This window comes from Arvicanthis niloticus, chromosome 23, assembly GCF_011762505.2.
Source record: "Arvicanthis niloticus isolate mArvNil1 chromosome 23, mArvNil1.pat.X, whole genome shotgun sequence".
NCBI classification, from domain to species: domain Eukaryota; kingdom Metazoa; phylum Chordata; class Mammalia; order Rodentia; family Muridae; genus Arvicanthis; species Arvicanthis niloticus.
The window spans coordinates 42422436-42443654 of NC_133430.1; the positions used below are offsets into that span (position 1 = coordinate 42422436).

Genomic DNA, 21219 nt, shown 5'->3' on the forward strand with positions numbered 1-21219 from the left:
AATTTTCATCTATGTTTTTATTTTTATTAAAAACAGCCACCTTAGCACCCTGTTAACTGTACCACTACAAGCATCCAATCCCTTTAAATTATCAAAGCCTTCCACTAATACTTACGAGTTTACAGAAACAAATGAGAAAATGAAAAGGCTAGAACACAGCTCAGACTCTGGTGTCTTTCTCCACCACTGCTCTAGGCCTTCAGCCAGTGATCATAGTCCTGAAGCTGGCAGACAAAAGCAGATCCTCAGGTTTGATAAGCAGAAGTTTCTCTGATGTCATCTGAGGAACAACCACAAGGCCACCCCTCCCCCGCCCTGAGAAACTTTCCCATGGCCACCTGGAAGCACTTGCTGGCGCCTAAACACAATCTTCCAAGTGACTTTTGTTGGCCAGTGTGATTCGTTTCTGGATGTCACTGTCTACAAAGCATCCGCAGTTATTCTTTCTTGAGGGCCTACTGTGTGCTGGGCATATTAAGGAATGACATCTAACCCTGATCCCCAAGAGATGGAAGGGACTTGTCACTTGCTAGTGTTAGGGTAGTAGCCCTGAGCTGGCTGGCTCCCACTGTCCCCTCTTCCCACCATCCTGACCTGGGTCTCACACAACACCAGGCTGCTCTGTCTGCCTGAGCATCTTGCTCTAACCTTCACACAGCTGTGTTTCGTGTCACTGGTCGTGACCGGGATGTCTCATTCTCTGTGTACTCTTCTCTGAAATTCTGGACTGAGCTTTGACTCCTTTTGCTTAATACCATCCTGTTTTAATCTTGCTGCAAATCTCTGTAAAATTTGTTATATTCTCTTCATCACTTGCTTTCTTGTCTTTTAGGGTTTTTTTTTTGTTTGTTTGTTTGTTTTTTTTGACACACCATCTTTTTTTGACACACAAACTGGCCTTGTATTTGCAGACTTTAAATTTCCAATCCCCCTGCTTCTACCTCCCAAGGACTGGCACTACAGGCACGTACCACCATACCCAGTTTATCCTGTGTTTGGCATCCAATCTCGGGCTTGCTAGGTAAGCTTCTCTCTCCACCCTTTCCTTTATTGATCTCTCTGTGCAGGCAACAGCTCCGTGAGGTTACGGTTCTGGGTCATGGAGACCCTGCTACATGGGCCCCTCTAGAACACACCTGGGCACACGCAGTAGTGCCTGACAAACACCTGTGGATGACAGGGCGTTTACACTACCCCACATCGGGGTGCCGTAGAGAAAGAATGTTGGCCTAAATTGCAGATTTTAATAGCCAGATTCTCATGCTACTCCTTACAAGTCAGCGGAGAGCTCCTCAGATGGTCTCCATTCAGATGATTGGATTTCTAATGTCATCGTGCTGGGTGGAAGGGACCCGAGCTAAAGGAGACCCCCCCCCAACTCCAAAGAAAAGAGAGATGCACAATTGCCACCCATGTCAGTGATCTGTCTTGCACTGACAGTCATACACCACAATGCTGTTACCCCTCCCAAAGATGGCAAAGGGTTTGAGCGGAAGTTGCAGAACAGACAAACCCTACTCCATCTCACAGGGGAAAGTTTAGATCTTCAGAAGATACCAAACCAAGGTCACTCAATGAGGCCTAGTTTTGTTTTTTCTTTTTGTCTGCTGCAAACCTCAAAGCTCCTGTTCAAATACAGAGGCTTTTGAACATACCTAAATAACAAGACCAAACAGGTCCTAAAGGCAACCAGGATCTACTATACTCTACCAGGAGCCAGAACTAAGAAAACACTGAGCTTTTAAAGCACAACCTTAAAGTACACAGCGTCTCTCTGTTTGTAACTGGACAACTGTCTCCTGAGATTACTAGGAGGAGAGGTGTCTTCCAACATGAGGTTCAAAGACTAGAACCACACCATGCGAGTTGTTAGGATTAACAAAAGCCTGAGCTCTGATATGTTTCAAAGGGCGTTTTTACCTAACACTCTATATTATCCAAAGTCAGGAGTCAGGGGACCATTAATCAGATGACACCAACTCCCAGAATATGGTCAGAAAAAAACACATACATATTTTTCTAGAAACAGGTCCATAGTTTTTACCAGTCAGGACACTGAAATCGTTTCTGGGCCATCTGCTTAGCCTGAACCCTGCTCTCAACTCTCCCAGCCACCATGAAACACAAACATGTCAGCGTGTCCAAGAGACTCATAGCTGATGAATAAATGAACACATTTCCATTTAGAAAACCATGCTAATGCATACATGACTTGGAGTCAGAGGCCACACAATACCACATGTAAGTGCTGCAGACATGCAGAGGTGGTGCTGTGTCTGTGCATGGGATAAATATGACTTAAAAAAAAAACTGAAAACGCAGCCTGTGGTTTTAGCGTGTACAGAGAATGAAGCCTGGGTCTGAAATTAGGTTCACAGGGCCAGATAGAACATGCTTGCACTGGCAGATGGAACATGCTTGCACTAGCGGATAGAACATGCTTGCACTGACAGAACATGCTCGTACTGGCAGATAGAACATGCTTGCACTGATAGATAGAACATGCTTGCACTGGCGGATAGAACATGCTTGCACTGACAGAACATGCTCGTACTGGCGGATAAAACATGCTTGCACTGATAGAACATGCTTGCACTGGCAGATGGAACATGCTTGCACTGACAGAACATGCTCGTACTGGCGGATAGAACATGCTTGCACTGATAGATAGAACATGCTTGCACTGTCAGATAGAACATGCTTGCACTGACAGATAGAACATGCTCGTACTGGCCCCAAATGCCTTGGCTTATTAACACAATTATGAGGGGCTCATGTTGACTACGGTTCTGTGCTCTGGAAAATTTCTTCAAGCACAAACCAAACGCCACTGCTAACCACTAAGCATCCCTCTACCTATGAGGTCGAATGTGTACAAGGATAAGATACAAAACCAAAGAACCTTTCCAAGAAGGCAACAAACAGTATATGTGCTTCTGATGAGTGGCCTGTGGGGGAGTGGTCTTTCTACCACACTCATCCCCGGTGACTTGATGGTCAGGGCTCTGATTCACTGGGTCCTGGATGGTACTCAACAAAACCCCCTGCCTTACAAGATTCTTCAGCACAGCCTTGCAGGGCTGCGATAGCCAGTACCCTTGGGCTCCCTCCTCCGTCTAATTAAAACATCTGTCCTGCAAATGATTTATTGTGTTGTCACAGCTGAGGGTGGAGATATAGACTGGTGGCTACAGACACTTCGAGGAGACTACAAAGCTTTAATTACCCGGCTAATGAGAATCCATCAAAAGCTTAAACAGTAGGATAGCCTGCCTCTCTCTCTCTGTGTCTCTCTCTCTCTCTCTCTCTCTCTCTCTCTCTCTCTCTCTCTCTCTCTCTCTCTCACACACACACACACACACACACACACACAAGGTAAGAAGGACATAACTTAGAACCGCCCCATAGAATAAGAAGTGCATTAGTGTAAATTAAGAACTACAACCACCTGGCTTGAAATGAGAGGCTTCACCATAATTACTTCAGTCTGATTTTTTAAGCCAAGGAAATAATGCCAACATCACTGTTGATGCCGGACAAGTCATTTGGACACAGGCTCAATCCTCTCCGAGCCTGAGTAATTTACATTTGGGGCCAATTCAATTCATAGGAGTCACTAACTCTAATGAGACATAACTCACATTGACGGCTTTACCAGCCCAGCTACTCCCAAAGAGAGGAAATGATGGTTGCCTGAAGCAGGAAATGACACATAGAGTTGCCTACAGGATGGAGGCAGAGGCTATGCAGATGGAAGGGTCCTTAGGGATATCCTGGTGCAATACTTTGCTGATAAAAGCCAGAAAGCTGAGACTCTGACAAGTAGAGATTTGCCTGAGATCCCAGCTGACAGGGGACGAAGTCACACGCTGAGTCCAGTTCTCCTGACTGGAGTTACAGCACAACCCTTATATGGGTTATAAGTTGTGGATTACAACACACAGCCGTCATATATGATGTCTGTTGTGGACTACACAACAAAGCAGGGCTTACCTAATATATGCAAGCACTGGGTTGAAACCTCAGCACTATAATAAAGTACTATCAAAGGGTCTTCTTCTAATGAGATAGTTCCTACAATGCTAATTTCCAAGAAAAGTTAACTTCCCAACATAATTACTGGAACATCAGTTTCTCTGCATAGAGAACAACTCTACAGATCTAAACTAGAATCTAGATAAATATCGATTAATATATTTATAAATTAATGACTATCTTATATGTACACATAGCATACAGATCTTAAATGTGCTCGTGTTTGTGTGTCACACTTCCTGTGAGCATGGATAATAATAATAATTATTATTATCAATAATTATATTTATTAATAATAATTATTGTTATTATCAATTATAAATATTATCAATAATTATTATTGATAATAATAATAATGCTTGGGCAACAATAATGCTTGGGCTGGAATTTTAGGTCCCACATTCCAGAAATGAAGGCATAGGCTATGGTGTCGCCAACTCGGACCCTCCCAGGACTGAGAAGGCACTGAGTCAAAGGGCCTGCTTTTGTAACAGGGAGTGGTGGAGTCTGTGGCCCACTGGAGTGTCGCAGTGCTAAATGGCTCCTGGTTCTGTGTAAAAGGCATTTGTGCCAAATAAGTACACTTTCAGGCTGTGTGCAGACGCATCTACTGTCAGACTTCCTGTGGTGCTTCGGAACAAGATTGATTTTTCAGTTCAACTTCTATAACTCTCTTAAGATACACACAGAACTTGAGGTGCTGTGTAATTCAAATACAGTATTGACTGCTTTCTGCCTGTGGAAGTCACAAGTTATTTACAGGATATTTACAGATATCAAAGTTTAATTCCTTCCCATAGTTTCTAAAGCCTCTGGGGCAGGGGGGTCAGAGACACAGGAAGGCCTTTCACCTGTGATGTCTCCTGGAGAGCACCAACAGGTCAGAAGTTTCCTGTTCCTCTTGCGGAAGTATCCTTCTGTCACTTAAGCAAAGCAGGCCATCTGGGGTTATCTATGTAAGAGCATTATATATCAGCTCATCTTCCGCCCAGGAAAATGGTCTGTATTTCCTCCAAACCAGCTGCTTACCAATACCTGACGACGGGCCTCTATGCAGTAATTTCCTGGCTGGTTTTGTTTATGGGTTTTCCATTCCCCAATTTATCTCTTCATTGGAACTGTGAGGCCCACAAAGGAACAGGCTGTGCCTGTTTCACCCACGGACTCTCAAGGATACAACATCAAGCCTGGCCTACAATTTACTCGTCCATGGTGGGCATGCCTAGCTGGGCATGTCAGGTAGAAATGAGTCTGTTACACTAGCTACCGCAAGACCAAAAAGAAGTTTATTCACTTGCCTACTGTGTACTCTGAACTGCTGCAGACCAGTTTCCCAGATGTCTGTGAGAGACAACCCGTTCACACTCCATTCTTTCAGGTTGGACATGCTGAGGCCAAGAGGGATTGAAGGAGCAGCAAACCAGAACTGGGCAGGTCAAGAGAAGGTTCTCTGGGCTGGCATAGTCTGTTATGAAGCCTGCAGGTAGGAATTAGCACTAAGCTTGGCCTGTGAGGAACTAGAAGGTTCTTACTCTGAAGCGTGTGGACTAGAGAGTAGGGGGACTTATGTCTCAAGAGGAAACCAGCAGCAAAACAAAGGAGAACACAAACCAAATTAGAGACTGTAGGTTTCTCTGATCAGGCCTGAGAAACCAAGGAAGAGTTTAAGGTTTCTGGGTGGCAACTGGGAAAGACCACTTTGGTCAGTATGACAGAGTGGAAAGCAGTCACTGTTCAGGCTCAATCTTTAATTCTAATAAAAGGGAATTTAGCCATCGATACACAATGAGGTCTGCGATAGCCAACAGTTGCATAAAATATCAAAAAAATGCAGAAGACCCCAGGGACTGCTACCCACCTCATAAGAATTGGTCCACTTCTGCCACCACAAGATACCTTCCTTTTCAGAGGCTCTCTAGATAACCACACTGCACAGGGGAGATGATTCAGACTTCACCCACCAACCTCAGTAACTCTCCAAGGCTAAAGATATGCAGTTCTTGCTTATACCTCCAGACTTAACACCGGGCTCAAAAACTACAGCTGAAGGAGATTTCCAGGTATTACCAATGGAAAAACACATAGACTTTTGGAATGAATAAAGCCAAGAAGGTTTCATCTGTATCGATTTGCTCGCTATTGCTGGGGTAAAGACCATGACTAAAAGCAATCTGGGGAATAAAGGGTTCGTTTCATCTTGCAGGTGACAGTCATTAATTGAGGAAAACTCAAGGCAGGGATGTGGAGGCAGGAACTGAGGCAGAGGTCATGGAGGAGCTCTGCTTACTGGTTTTCTTTTGTTTTTTTTTTTTTTATATAACCCATGAGCACCTAGGGGTGGCTGGGCCCTCCTGCCCCAGAAAACTAACCAGCCCACCATGCATAGCATTTTCCATTGACTGATGTATTTAATGGGCATAAACATCCAACCTAATCTTTCAAGTTCACGTGGCCACTGATAGACAGATACTGCACTGATTGGCTTAGAAGATGAATGAAAGGTTTAAAGAGAACGATATTACCAAAATACATACACGTTATTTGCTGGGGTTTGTTTTTTTTTTTTTTTTTTTTTTGTATTTTGTATTTATTTGTTTGTTTTAACAAATTTCTGGTGTCACATACCACAGACTGTTCACAGTGCTGGGATCAGAAGAGCACCCTGCCCTCCAAGACTTTACACCCTGTAGAAGGAAGACGTGAGGGCTAGCAGTGCAGCTTGGTGATAGAGAGACTGGCTAGCATGGGTGAAGCCCTGGGTTCAATTGCCAATACTGAAAAAACAGAGGTATAATAAAGAAATTGATTAGCAAAGTGATCTCAGAGAGTGACAAGAGCAGAGAAACTGAAGGAGCAAAACAAGGTGCTGGGACAATTCTCCTGTGGAGCACTGTGACAGGGACGACGCTCCTGAGGAAGCAGATATCCATCCCAGCCATAACTACATGACAAAGCCACCAGCCCTCCCAGGGCAAAATCCATCTCCCAATGAAATGGAAGGATTAGCTAGCTCATTCAGAGAGCAGGACAGAGCTCCCTAGAGAGTCTAAATCACATTCCCCTAAAACACTGCGAGCTAGTCAATGCTAGACGATCCTCACAGCTGGCTCAGGGAGAACAAAAATCAATCATGAGAATTAATAACCACTACAAAGTACAAAAGAGAATAAACCAAGTGATAGAAAATATAGAAGAATTTGGGTGTAAAAATCTCATGCCCTTGTGTCCAGCCAGGTCAAGAGACAGTCACTGGCTGTTCACAGGGCACCAGGAGGCTTCACCTGACAGGACTATCAAACGGGTATCTCACAGAGAAGCTGAGAGAGCTGCTCTCCATGGCCACACAGAACAGAATGTCTTCAGGAGGTTGAACAGGAAGAGGCTGGGATGCCGCCAAGCAGGTCCTTCCTTCCTGAGGGGCGCCAAGGTCTTTCCATGACGCAGCCTCCAGCTCCCCCTGCCTCCTCCATGTCCTCTACACACAGCATCAAGTTTTAGATACCAGGGGAGTCAGAAAACAAGGGCAAATACCAGGGGGAAAACGGAAATAGTGCCTTAAGCAAACTTAAGCATATTCTGGAGTTCAAGAAATTATACAAAACAAACAAGTTGCAGAAGAAGCAGAAAAAAAAAAATATATATATATACACACACACATACACATATATGAATGATAATCTAGGCAATGAAAGTGTCCAAAAATTAGCTTAACACATTTGCTCTGTTGGGTTTTGGTTTTCTAGGCTCCTGCTCTGAGGAGCAACGCTGCTTCCCAGAGGCGGTGCAGACTCAAATCTGTCAGCGTTAGCTCCCTTTTCACTCTTTCAGCACAATAAAGATGATAAACCTGGACTGTTTCTCTACAGTCTTCTTGAAGTATGACTGAAATACGACGAGAGGCACATCTATAAAGTGAACTTCTTGGTAGCATTTGGTGTAGTCAGTGTGAGCCATCATCACTGTAGAAATAATAAATAATTCACCTGTCCCCAAAATGCCCATGGGCCTCCATTCTGTTCTATCTGCCCCTCATTCGCAGACACCCACGAATGCGCTTCCTGTCACCATGAGCTTAATTTCATTTTCCAGAACTTTGCATGAATTGAATTCTATAATATTGCTCTTTGGGGGGAGGGGGATGTGAGAGAAATGTGTGTGGCCAACCCACAGGGCAGATTTCCTTTGAGATTCACACAGGTTGCTGCATATATCACTAATTCATGTGTTCTGAGTGGTATGGCTATAACAAGACTTATTTTCACATTCCTGTTTACCGCAGGAGTTTCCGGTTTGGGAGCCATCACAGATGAAACCACCGTGGATGACCATGAACAGGTCGTATTTTGAATGGTTCGATCTCCCTTGGGTAGATAAATCAAACAGTAAGTACATGTTCAGTTTTCCAAGAAGACTGCAGCATGTGACCTTCCTAACAGCTGTGTGAGAGCTACCACTGGACCCTTCCTAACCTACACTTGTGATGGGCAGGGCACTGACTCTGGCCTTTGGGGGTGGGTGGGTAACAGTGATAGTTTGTTTTGTTTTATCTGTATTTCCTTAATGATTAGGGGGTCTATTTCAATATGCTATTTGCCACAAAGGTATTTATTCAAATCCTATGACCTGCTTTTAAATTGCACAAATTGGGTGTTTTCTGTTGAGATTTCAGAGTTTTTTTTTTTATTTGTGCTTGCCAGTACTTTGCCTACCTTATATTACGCACTTATCTGCTCTCAAGACATTGGCTTGTGTTTTCATACTGCTGGACATCTTTTAAGGAGTAATTTCTAAATCTGACAAAACCCAATCCTTCTAATAATTGGGACTTTGGGATTGCTATGTTTCCTTCCTTTATTATTTATTGATTTATTGGCTGAACTCAAAATTATGATTTTTCTGCTATAATTCTTACAGCAATCTTACAGGCACTTATTGCAGGTCTATAGAATTTCGAATTAACTCTGTACACGGTGTGGGGTAGAAGTCAAAGCCTCTGCTTGTCTACAGGGCTACACAGCCCAGCCACTCGAGAAGATCGACTCGTTCCCCCACTGAACTAACTTCCAGGTTCTTTTGTCAAAATCTAAGTGATGGTTCATGTGCAGATCTGTTTCTGGATTCTTCTACTCCACTGGCCTACGGTAACACTACAACAAACTCTAAAATCAGATAGTGCAAATCCTTCCATGTGTTCTTTTTAAAAATAATTCTTACACCAATACAGGTCCTTTGTATCCATCTCTATATAATTAGTATCCGTCTGTCAATCTCTGTGACTTCCTGAGCCTTACTGAGATCCCGACTGAGACTGCTCTACATCTACTGAATATTTTTGAAGAACAGAGTCCTTAATAATTCAGAATCCTTCCAGCCATGAATACATCATAGTCTCCATTTCCTTGGCTCTTTATTTCAGCAATGTTTTATCATTCCCACTGGAAAAGTCTTACATCTATTTTGTCTAATTTATCCAATTCCGTCTTTAATTTTCTTACAAGTGATATATTAAAAATAATTTTAGTTTTCAATAGTTCGCTACTAATGATATAGAAACGCAGCTGATTTTTCTACAGTAGTTATTAGTTTGGATCTTGCAAACCAGCTAAACTTGACTGTTGGTCTTCCTTTTTTTTCTGTAAATAAAGATGGTTTTACTTCTTCCTCTGTGATCTACAAGTATTTTGTTTCTTGAAACTTCCTTATTGCACTCTTGGATGGTGTGGAAAAAGCAGAGAGCAGCACCCTTGCCTTGTGCCTGTTCACAGAGGAATACTGTTCACTCTGTCACCAGGATGTTCCTTCCGATGAGCACAGATGGCCTCTATGCTCAGAAGTTTCTCTCTGTTTCTAACTTGCTTAGAAACTTTATCCTGAATGGACTGTTCATTTTCTCAAATGCTTTTCCTGTATCTATTGAAGTGATCATACAAGCCTTCATTTTGGCCCTGTCTACAAGAGGCATGCACTGGCAGTTCTACAAACATTAACTCGTCCTGAGAGTCCTGAAGAGAGCCCTCACTTGGTTATGTTGTATTCTCTACTTGCTACAGTGTTGGATTTAACTGATTAAAATTTAAAGCTTTTTTCATCTAAGATCACAAAGGATGATACCTGCCTGCAGGTATTTTTTTTTGTCTTGCTTTGTAATGTCTCCGTTGTGTTTGGGTATTATTTAAAATAATGAAGTAATCTGGTTCACTGCCTTCTATTTTCTGAAAGAATCTGTACAAAGCAGGTAATAATTCATCTTTATGTACAGAGTACATAAGTCATCAGTTAAGTCATCTGGGAAACTGAGTTGTATTGTTAAAGACTTCTAACTATAAACTCAGTTAATAATCATAAAACAGCTTCAGTTACTTGAGGGGAATTGGGAAGTTTACGTCTTTTCAAGCTATGTGTGTATTTCCTCTGAGACACAGAGCTCACCGGCGGAACAGTGTAACTTAGCCACATCCCTTTGTACTGTAAGTAGGCTCTACGACGATATCCTAGTTCTCATTCCAAATGTTGGTAGCCTGTGTCGGGTCCCCTCTTACCACCATTATTCAAGCTCGAGGGTTATCAATTGAAAAATGGAAAGACTCTGCTTTTCGTGGAGTTCCTGTTTTCAACTGGGCCAAGTTCTGTTATCTTGACGAACTTCCTCATTCTTGGCTCCATTTGCTCTTCGTGTTCACTGTGAAAACGCAGATCTTTGACTTGAGGTCCTACCAATTTCAGTGTCTGATGTGATCAGTTTCCATTAAAGAAAAAAATTTACCTGCATCCCATTCATTTGTCTTATATATACTGAATAAAGTGAGTGTACAATTAATAAAAATGTCAGATGGTGGACTTGGCACCAGATGTACATTTTTCTAAAATAACTCTTTGCCTTTCTCCCACCACAGAACACCAACAAACTCCTGTTACAGGCAGAATAACTGGTTACCATCTTCATACTTGGAAAGAGTCGGGCAACGAAGCATAGAGAGGTTCCGGGTCTATTCTAATGAGAATTAAAAGGCTGGTTTGTAATGAACTCATGGTTACATCCCTTTCTTAGGCTCCAGTAGTTGCTAGATTTTTTTAGGTCAGCAATTTGTAGTTCCACTAGCAACCAGAATAATATTTATTCTTCCACTTGAACTGTGAACAAACTACACCTTTGAATTTGATATGCAAATGCATTGCTACAGTCTATAAAAGACAATTTTGAAGAATATTCTTAACAAGAAAACATTCTAGTCATACTTTCCTCGGTTTCAAAACACTTAGAACTATACACACATCCACACAGAGAGAGAGACACAAACAAACACATATGCCATCTAAGTGAATATAAATTCACGGCAAATCACTGCCTCCAACATCATTTAGATGCTGGTCCTATCCTACCATTAGAGTTTTCCAAAATGCTACCAGTGGGTCCTATTAAACAGGCAGAATCTTAAGCAATACAGATCTTTGAACTTGAGTTCATGTTTAACTCTTTCATCCCCTGCAACAATAAACAGCACCAGGTCCTCCCCAGCTAACCTACTCGGAGCTTTTTGCTTGTTTGTTTTATCATAGCCTCGTGTCTAGGTCTTCCTTTATGCTCCACCCTTTCAATCCTAACTATTTCTTTTGTCAGCTAGGAAGTCTGTACGGACTGATGCTGGAGGCCCACTCCCAGAGGGTCCTGTCTAGTTTATTTAAAAGTAGAGGTGTTTAAAAGCTCCCACGGGATTCAAATCTTCAAGCTAATCTAGGCTGTCTCCAGCACGACATGCTTATCGTGGGCTGATGGCCAGCCTGTACCGCCATACTCCTGCACCTAATTCCTCTAGAGATTTGCCCAGCCTAACTCCTAACCAAACACTAAGCCAAAATTCTCACGCTCGGTTCAATTCCATGTCTGGAAATTCAGACAACGTGTAAACTTATTCGGGAAACTGAGGCAAAAGGATTGTCCCAAGGTCAAGCCAGCCTGGGTTACTGTGTGAGACCCTGTCTCAAACCAACAACAAAGTGAATTTTTTAAACTGTATTTAATCGGATCTCATCTAGCCTACCACTAAAGTCATAAAAAAAAAAAGAAAGAAAGAAAGAAAAGAAAAACAGAAAAGAAAAGGAAGAAAGTTAGGCCGAGATGAATGAAATTAACCCCATAATTTCAGAACTAAAGTTAAACAGTCATGGATATTTTTTTTTATTTCTATTTAAAAAGTGAATTTTTACAAGCCTTCTGTACTATTACACAATACATGGTGAAATTAACAACACTCCAAAGTATAAAATACATATCTCTATGAATCTTTGTCACCAACCATCTGGTTCTACCACTTGTGAATTTCAAACAGATTCTGAATAACGATTCACCTCAGGTTCCAAACCCACTCCTGTCAGAACTAAAACCATTATTAAGCTCTACAGTCTTTACCGCTCACCACATTTTGCCAGACCACTTCGTTTATAATTATCATTTCAGCATCTCAGAGTGAGCACAATAACCCCAGCATCACAAAGACAGAGTGAGGATTAAGACATATGGGCGGGCGTTCTGGCGCTGCGTGAGGCACTCTAGAAATGTACAGTAGAGATTCTATCTCCAGGGACCTATGGGGATGGCAGAAGAATGTCAGAAGTTGCAGAAGGCTAAACGTCAACGCAGAGGGAGGACATCCAAACCTCACAGAGAAAACTCTTTTGCAGCACCATACCTCAGGCTGACTGAACTTAAAGCAAACACAGAGAAGTTTTAAACCTTGCCCCCACCAACACCCGCCCCTAATCCCCAAGGGAAAAGCTAACCAAAACTCTGCCGGGGTGCAAAGCCATGCACTCACTCTGATCCCTGCCAGTGTAGCTTTTGTACCTCTGGGATGTAATAGATGTGCATGCTGAAACACGTGTGCACGTCTGTCTGAACCAACATGTATCCATAAACACTATGAATAATACTCGCGAGAATGTATGGCTTTCTCCTAAGACATGTTTGAAGCACTTGCTTCAAACCATGTCACTTTCATATTGCCCCTTCTCTGCTTTTCTTTATCTACCCGTGGACTGAGAGTTAAGATTCCTAAACCCCCTACCCCTAGAGAAGGGGTGTGGAGCTCTGTATCACTACGGGGCTTCCCCTAAGTGCAAAGTCCAGGACCACAAAGAGGATGGCTTCCCAGAGTCACACCTGCGCCCGCATACACCCACGGCTGTCGCGTCAACAGTGCAGGCCACCTGGGAAAGGACCAAAGTCTAGAGGGAATTCCTTCCCCTGCAGGGCGATGAGAAAGCGGGACCCTGGCGAGTTTTTGAAAATTAAAAGGAGGAAAGGTCCAGCAAACATGAAAGGGCGAAGCGATCGCTACTTACCCAGCCCTCGAAGGTGTCCGAGGTGCCCGTCGTGCGCAACAACTCCTGGAAATGCAGCGTGCAGTTGGCCACAAAGTGGTCATAGCCCAGGGGCGTCTCGTGGAAGACGGCTAGCTCCAGGTGGCCGCCGTCGGTGACATTGGCGCAGAACTCCTCGTTGTAGGTGGGTTTGTTGGTCTTCTGCTTTGTGCTGGTCTGGCCCACGCGTACCTGGTCTACGCTCACCGTCAGGTAGGGGTCCAGCAGCTGGTGGCCCTTTTTGAAGAGCGAGTGCCGCAGGGACCAGCGGGTGGGCTGCAGTCCTACAGCCTCTCCGATGCGGACCCTCAGATAGCCATTGAACTTCATCGTGCCGGACGACATGCCGGCGCTGCTGCCGGAGCCCCGATGGGGCCGCGCTGGCTGACACTGGGGAACCGGGAGCCTTGGCTCAGGGCAGTCCTCTCGGCAGCCACGGGCGTGGAGGCAGCTCTCGGGAGAAGCAGTGTCCGAGCCCCCTGAGACCGGCCATTCCGCCTCCTCCGAGGGATCTTCCCCTCCCCTCCTTCCCTCCCGCCCTTTCTCCAGAGGTGGAAAGGAGGGGAGCCGGGCTCCGAGCCCTCGGCGGGCTGCTGGGCTCCCGACCGTCCTCCTTGAGCGCGCGGGGCTCGCCCCTTCTCCGGGGCCGGGCAGACGGTCTCCCCGGAGAGCAGGAGCGACCCGTCCGGCTAGCTCCAGCTTTGGCGTCTCTGCCCCCGCCTCCGCCCGCTCCTCCTGCTCCCGCCTCCGCGGGCTCACGCTCTCCCCCACTCGGCGAGCTGAGAACCAGGAAGCAGCAGCAGCGACCGCCGCATCCCGGGCGGGAGCCGCGCGCCGCCAGGCTCCAAGTTCTCAGAAGCCCTGCGACAACTGCCACGCCTTCCGGACCCCGGGGGCGTGGCGCCCCACGGGCAGCCCGGCCTTGCGGAGTGGGTGCCGGGGCGTACGCGGTGGAGGGGGCCTGCACTCCCACCCACTCCAGGGGCGGTTCCCGCCCTGAGTGCTCGCCGATCCCTGCTCCTGGCGGCCGGGTTGGCGGTGCGGTTCGGGCTGGAAGCTGCCCTAAGGGGCTGGACAAAAAGAAAGGATTCCAGACCCACCGCCAGCAAACACCTGAGGCGTGGGAGACAGCCCAGGAGAGCGCGGGCTGGACGGGTGGACCCGGAAGATCAGCAGCAGGGAGCCCGTACCTCCCACCCTAAGGGGTGGCCTGGAGACCCTGCCCGAGAGTGGCAGAGCCCGAGCCAGGGGCGGGTGCTCAGTGGGAAAGGGGAGGGCCCTTTCCTAATTTTTACCGGGATGGCTCATGCCAGGTTCAGCTTAGACTCACCCTGTTTATGCGCCTTTTCTACAGAGAGTAATTAGTTGTTTTGTTTGTGTATTTTTTAATAGGGCAATGGTAATGATGGAAATCCTGTACTCCTCCTTCCTCGGAGAGGTGTGTCACTGCACAAAGAGCAGGAAAGATTGGTTCTGCTGGAGGCAGGCAAGGCCAAGATGTAATAAGTCCCTTCCTCCGCGAGAGGTGGTTACTGGTCCACCTAGTCCTGCATTATAAGGGCAGAAAAGTGTTCACATGCGCCATCCTGACACACGGTGGCTTAGGAGCTGCCTCTTCTAGGAACAAACACTTTAGGTTGTTCTTGTCAGAGTGGGCAGACCCTGAATTTACCCATCTCATGGCTTCTGCAGGCTCTGCCCCCTAGAAACACCTTTTGGTCTGATCCAGTCTACCGTAAAGCTTGCTTGCTCCTTGAGGGCCAGACACAACCAATATGTCTCCCATAAAGTCTAGGCCATTCTTAAGATTCTTAAGGCCAACTCACTAAACTGGTTGGTTGGTCGTCTGTCCCCTTTCTAGCACCTGGATTGGCTCGCTGAGGAGGTTCTGGGCAATTTCACATTAGTGAGTTGAGGCCTCGCCAATAACAGCTTCACACTATAGGATGAAATGGAGAACAATGGGCTGGCTGAAAGGACCTCTCTTGGAAATACCAAGGCTTCCTGAAAGAATGGGGCAAGGAAGAGAGGGTCACTTCAGTTCACGCAGAGCTCTCTATGCTAGTAAACGGTGGAGGGAAGAAGTCGGTGGAGGGAAGAAGTCGAGTCCAGGTCGAGTCCGAGTCCGCTGGGCGAAATCAACTGTCTCCTTTCCTAAAGAGCTGGACCTCGCTCCTCCAAAGAGCTGCCGGCTCGCTTTAAGAACCACTGAGGGATTCGCTACTGTTCAGCTTCGGCATAAAAGAAAACTGTCCCCAAATGAAGAGGAGCTACACGGCTGACCTGGGGTTGGGGTTGAAGGAACGCCAGATGGTTCATATTCAAGCACCTACCAAGCACCAGGACAGCGGGCAGCGGCAGGACAGCCAAGTGCCTGATACTCCCGTGGGACCTAGAAACAACCAATAGAAACATTGCTTGTGGCAAATGTAGAGAAGGGAAAGGCCAGGGGTCCTGACACATGTAATTCCTGTGGATGGGTAGAGATGAGTCCTCTGAGGAAGTAAGCAGCAGCAGCAGCAGCAGCAATGGGTCGGAAACAGCACGGTTGGACCTGCCTGGAGAAAGGAGTACTGGGTAGCTGGAGACAGGAAAGATGGAAGTCAAGTGGGTAAGAGGATGCTGCGTAGGTAGCCACACTGCCAGACTGGGAGTGGGAAGGGGACTCAAGAAAGTCTATGGGACAAGAGAAAGCCTACGAGCCATCTTAGCAGCCCCAGAAGCTGTTAAGCAGAGCCAAGGCAGGATGAGATTTATGTATTTAAAAATACTGCTTGAGCCATGTGGTCAATCTATTGAAAAAAGAAACCTGGGTTAAGAGGGGTCCTGTGAGGAGGGTGCTGTTGACCGGGATTTCCGGGTGTTAATGGAGATGAAGAGAAATAGGTTGATTTGAGAACCGTTAAGGAGGTAAAGTTGCCAGGTTTGGAGGTTAGATCTGACGGAGGGAATGAGGAAGGGAAAGATTGAGCATGACTTGCAGAATGCAGCTTAAGCTGGGTCCGTTGGGGAGCCGTTAAGGAGTTCAGAAACATTGCTGGAAAAAAAAAAAAAAAAGATTTGTGGGAGGAGATGAAGAGTTCAATTTGAAACCTGTCGGGTTTGATGTATGTTTGATACATTTAAGTGGAAATCTGAAACCCAGCAATTGGCTAGGTGATCGTGACAGTCCAAGGGACAGTCTGGGCTAAAGACATAAATTTAGGAGGAGCCAAGGTATACAGATAGTAATGGAGGCCAGAAGAGCTTGTGAAGCTCTGCTGTGGGAGGGAAAACAAAGACAAAGACAGTGCAGCGTGAGATAAAAAGAACAAAGACAGAGCCACTCAGAAACCCTAGCATTTGTGGGTGGAGAAGAAGGCAGGGATGCTGAGAAGCAAGCTTGAAAGGAAGAGGGAGGCCAAGAAGGTGCCATGCACAGGTATTGTGGAAGCCAAAGGAAAAAGGGTTCAAGCAGAGGAGTGTTCAGTTAGGCCAAATGATGCTAAGGTTACATACGCACACGGCAAAGGTGCCTGTGGTTTGGGCAATGGACAAGGCTTTGGGGCAGAAGACAACCATCCAGAGTGAGTTGAGCTGAAAAATGAAGTAAAGGTACAGTGAAGTAAAACCACAAGGTTTGGTCAGGATGAGGAGAATCTGCACTGAGGAAGAGGAGACAATACTGAGAGAGGCTCTCCCGGAGTGGGTAACAAGGCAAGACAGGAGAGACGGCACCCAGCCCTGAGAATGCAGGAGCAATAAAGGGATGAGCCTTGCTTTAAAAGAAGTATCTAGCTGAGCTCATATGGTTGTGTGTGCCTCTAGTCCCAGACACTGAGAAGCCTGAGGTAGAATGACCTAAACCCAAATTTAAGTCCAGCCTGGGCAACACAGCCAGACACTGGCTCCAGGGTGAGAAAAACATCTATGTTTTCGCTTTAGTCTGCTTGCTAAAGCTGTCTGATTAAAGTCACACATGACAAGAGAGATAGTTAGATCCCCAAAAATGCCATAGGCAAAATACAGGTCACCTCTGGTATCAGTCAAACTGTTTCTTAGGGCACTCACACACTCTTTTATCCTCTCTGCCCCTTTTGTCACAAGCTGCTCCTTTTCTTCATCTCTTGCCCACATTTTTAGACAGGATCTCCCTGTGTAGCCTGGAATGCTGCCATGCTGGTCTCAAACTTACAGGCAGCCAGGGCTGTCTCAAAACAAAGAAATGACAAAGGAAAACAGAAACCTGGAGCCAAAGGTGCACATCTGTAATTCTAGCACTTGGGAGACAAAGGCTGGTGGATCTGTGTAGCTATCTTGGGACTCTATTATAAACCATGCTGGCCTCAGATTCACAGGGATCCATCTGCCTCTGCCTCCTGAGTGCCGAGATTAAAGGCATGAGCCACTTGACAGGTTTTTTCTTCTCTCATTGCTTTCCTGGTTTTCTCTTCCAGGAGCTGGCTCCTTCTGGACAACCAGAGGAGAAAGCCACTGGCAGCTCCAGATTCTCAGATACCCAGCTTAGCAGCCCTGGCAGAGCATCTTCAAGCCAAAATCCAGGAAGATGACTCGCTTCCAGGAGACACTAGACAGGCCTAAGGTTTCCATGGGGGACAGCTGTCTGATAGCTCAAGCCTCACCTATAAACAGCTTTTATCCAGATCTGGGCCTGTTGTAGAAGAAAGGCAGATAGATAGCCAAGAAGTCCTTTATGTCTGTGCATCCTTCCCAGCTCAGTACACGTATGTTACACAATAAAGCAACCAATGTAATAGGAGCAGAGCTGTGCCATCACTTTGAAATCTGTGCTACTGATGCTTTGTAAACAAGTATCTTTTCCTAGTGCTTCTTAGCCACACAGTAGCTGAACTTCTCTGTATGTGATTCCTAGCACAGTTTTTGAGACATCGTCATCATCATAATCATCATTACCAGGAGCATGCTGGGTTGACTGAATCACTGCCAATTTTCTGATTCCTTAAGGACCATTTCATGCAATGTTAATTCCACTTTTAAAATAGAATTAGAGAATGTAGCAAATGTCACAGCCAAACTTACCTCTTGTTACTATGTCACACACAACCTTTGGGGAGCCATCTGACAGTAAACATCAAAGGACTCAAAGCTGGTCCTTACACAGGAAACATCTAGTAATACTTAGATGTATAAGTAAATCCTAGAGTAGCAACTCAATGGACTACTATGCAGTTATTAAAAGTACATATAATTAACAGCAGAAAAAACCCAGAGTAAATAACATTTAAAACTAGACTATTAAATTTAAATATGTTATAAAGTACACAACATATATATATAATAAGATATTATATTGCAAAATAAATGAAAGCAGGTGTTAGATTCTTGTGCTTATGAGCAAATTATAAGCATACTTATCTCAAAATGTTCTGAAGATAACCAAGTCACAAAAACCATGTGACCCATTGCTGGACAGATGGTGTGCTTTGGCCATGACATTGGCTGCTGTATTATAATGTATTGAGCATCCACTGGTGTAACAAGACACTTGATGAACTTTATTTGATCCCCATGACAACAGTACAAGTTTTATTAGATTCAGTGCTTTACAAATAAGGGAATCCACGGTCAAAAGATTTGTATGAATTCTATTATCGTTAATACATAGTTAAGCTGGGTTTGGTCCATTTCTTTTTTAAAAGCATGCATACCTATGTCCCATGCTGGAGTGATTCCAGTCCTTAGTATGTCAGGAAAGTACTGCTGGTTCTGAGTAGAAGGCAAAGAAGGACACAGAGCCGTGCAGGGAGGGGTCGATGAGGTTCTGTTCTGTATCATTTTCTAAGCAGAGGGTCATTTAAATAGGAGGGGCCACGATGTCCTACTTCTGAGTGTTCCGAAAAGAACAGAAAATGCTAGATACTTCACAGAAACTAAGATTTCTCAGAACAGAAGAATGACACTCGTTTCATATGGAAAAGGGATACACATACTACAGGGACCGAGTAAAAAGACCCACACCCAGGCATGTCATTGTGAAGCCCTTCAACCTCTTCAGAGGAAGAACTGGGCAGAACAATGAGAGGTTTGTCAGCCCAGGATCCTGACACAACAATCAGCTAGGGTGTCTCTAGAACAAACAGCCCCCGAGGAAAGAGGAAAGAAGGAAAGGAAGTGTAAAGAAAAGTCCGACTGGCCCTGTGTCCTCTGAAGACTTAGGAGGAGGAGCCTTAAAACCCAAGTAAGACAGACTGAGGGCAGAACAGACCATGAAAGCGATGTCCATAAAAAACAGTCAAGTTAGTGCCTCTGTGTACTGTCTCCAGCCCAATGATCAGGAGCAGCAACCCCGTAAAACACTTCTGCCTATCTCCTAACAGGGAAATCAAGTGAGGCTAAATATTTGATGTGCCTAAAAAAACAAATTGCAAATCTCTCTCACAATTAATTTACTTCTCGACATAACTCACCCAGCTGAATCTACCTGGATTAGAGTGTTACAGTCGGAACCATCTGCAAAGGAGGTTGGGTGTCACCCCTAGAAAGCCTTACGACAGTCTATCAAGAAACAGACTCGTAAAGGCCTGATTATAGTTTTGTCAATTAAGAAAACACATTTCGTATGCAATAAAAAGATAAATCATTTATGGAAGTCAAAACTAATTGCATGTAGTCACTCCAAACTTCTTGTCTCCAAGTGTATAATAACAGCTGGAAATTAAACCATGTCACATGAGGCAAGAATCTCACTTCAGATTAAAATTTAAAACTTACTATTACAGCTTCGTTTTTAATATTTTTTCCTTGGCACATAAAAAAGGCATTTGTGAAAGAAGCAAGTGAACACGGCTTAAAATAGTAGTCGGTTTTCTCTAAACCTGTTATCAATGCTGTCCGTGGTCAGCTTGTCCCATTAATTTGTCTGGTTTAGTTCTGATCCATTAGCAAGTCAAGTGGTTATTAACTGCAAGTATCAACCAAGTTATTAGCTGGTGTCATGTATGTGAGAAACTTGGGAAAGGAAAATGCCAGCCTGGAACCCTCACCCTTCAAGGGCTTTTCTCTGGCCCACTAAGTGACTGTCCCAATACTCACTAATTCCATTCTGGATAATACCATCATACTTGGGTTATTAAGATCTTCCACAATTACCTTTAGGTCATTTAAAAGAACCTTCACACACACACACACACACACACACACACACACACACACCACAGCCTTTGATTAAACCATTTGATAGTGATAAAATTTAAAACACAAAATGCTTTTCATCAATTCAGATGATTGCACCATCAAAGTCACTTGAGTGTGAATAGAGAAAACACGCCTTGAAGTCATCACCAGGATAAAGCCACCCCTGTTTACTTACTATACTGACCATCTTACTTTTTTCGAGATACAGAGTGAACAAAACAGCTGACCAAATGGTTTGGTTGACCAGAATCCTGATTGGCAGAAGACATGTATAAGTGCTGTATTGTTGCAAATTTGGAAGGGTGTACCCCTAAATGTGAACAGCAGTTGTCACTAGTCATGAGTGGATTCAGAAAGCAGCCCATCCTAATGGCAGGAATTTATGCCCTACCGACCCTTACTGCACTTAACGTTTCTTATCTACTCTAGAAGTTATTCTACCCACTTGGAGTAGTGCCTGGTAAGCAGAAAGCAACTTATAAAGTGTTTCGATTGCTGTGGGCTCTTCTCCGATTGTCTCTATTCTGTATTTTTCCCACAGTGAAAACTTCAGCAGTATAATAAAAACGTTTGAGGTCCTGTTAAAAATTTTAAAACTGTACACAAATTACAGCAAAACTAGCTTTGATTTTTTTTTTTTTTTTTTTTTTTTTTTTGGTTTTTTTTTTTTTT

General features: G+C 44.7%; 1 protein-coding gene across 1 annotated transcript in view; it reads right to left on the reverse strand.

Moving 5' to 3' along the window:
* Prkch (protein kinase C eta) overlaps positions 1-14251 on the reverse strand; it is a 200278-nt gene extending 186027 nt beyond the window's left edge. The window contains exon 1 of the mRNA XM_076920885.1: positions 13375-14251. Coding sequence (XP_076777000.1) covers positions 13375-13737 — 363 coding nt within the window. The 5' untranslated portion in view covers positions 13738-14251. The remainder of the gene's footprint in view (positions 1-13374) is intronic.
* Between the last annotated feature and the right edge of the window lie 6968 nt (positions 14252-21219).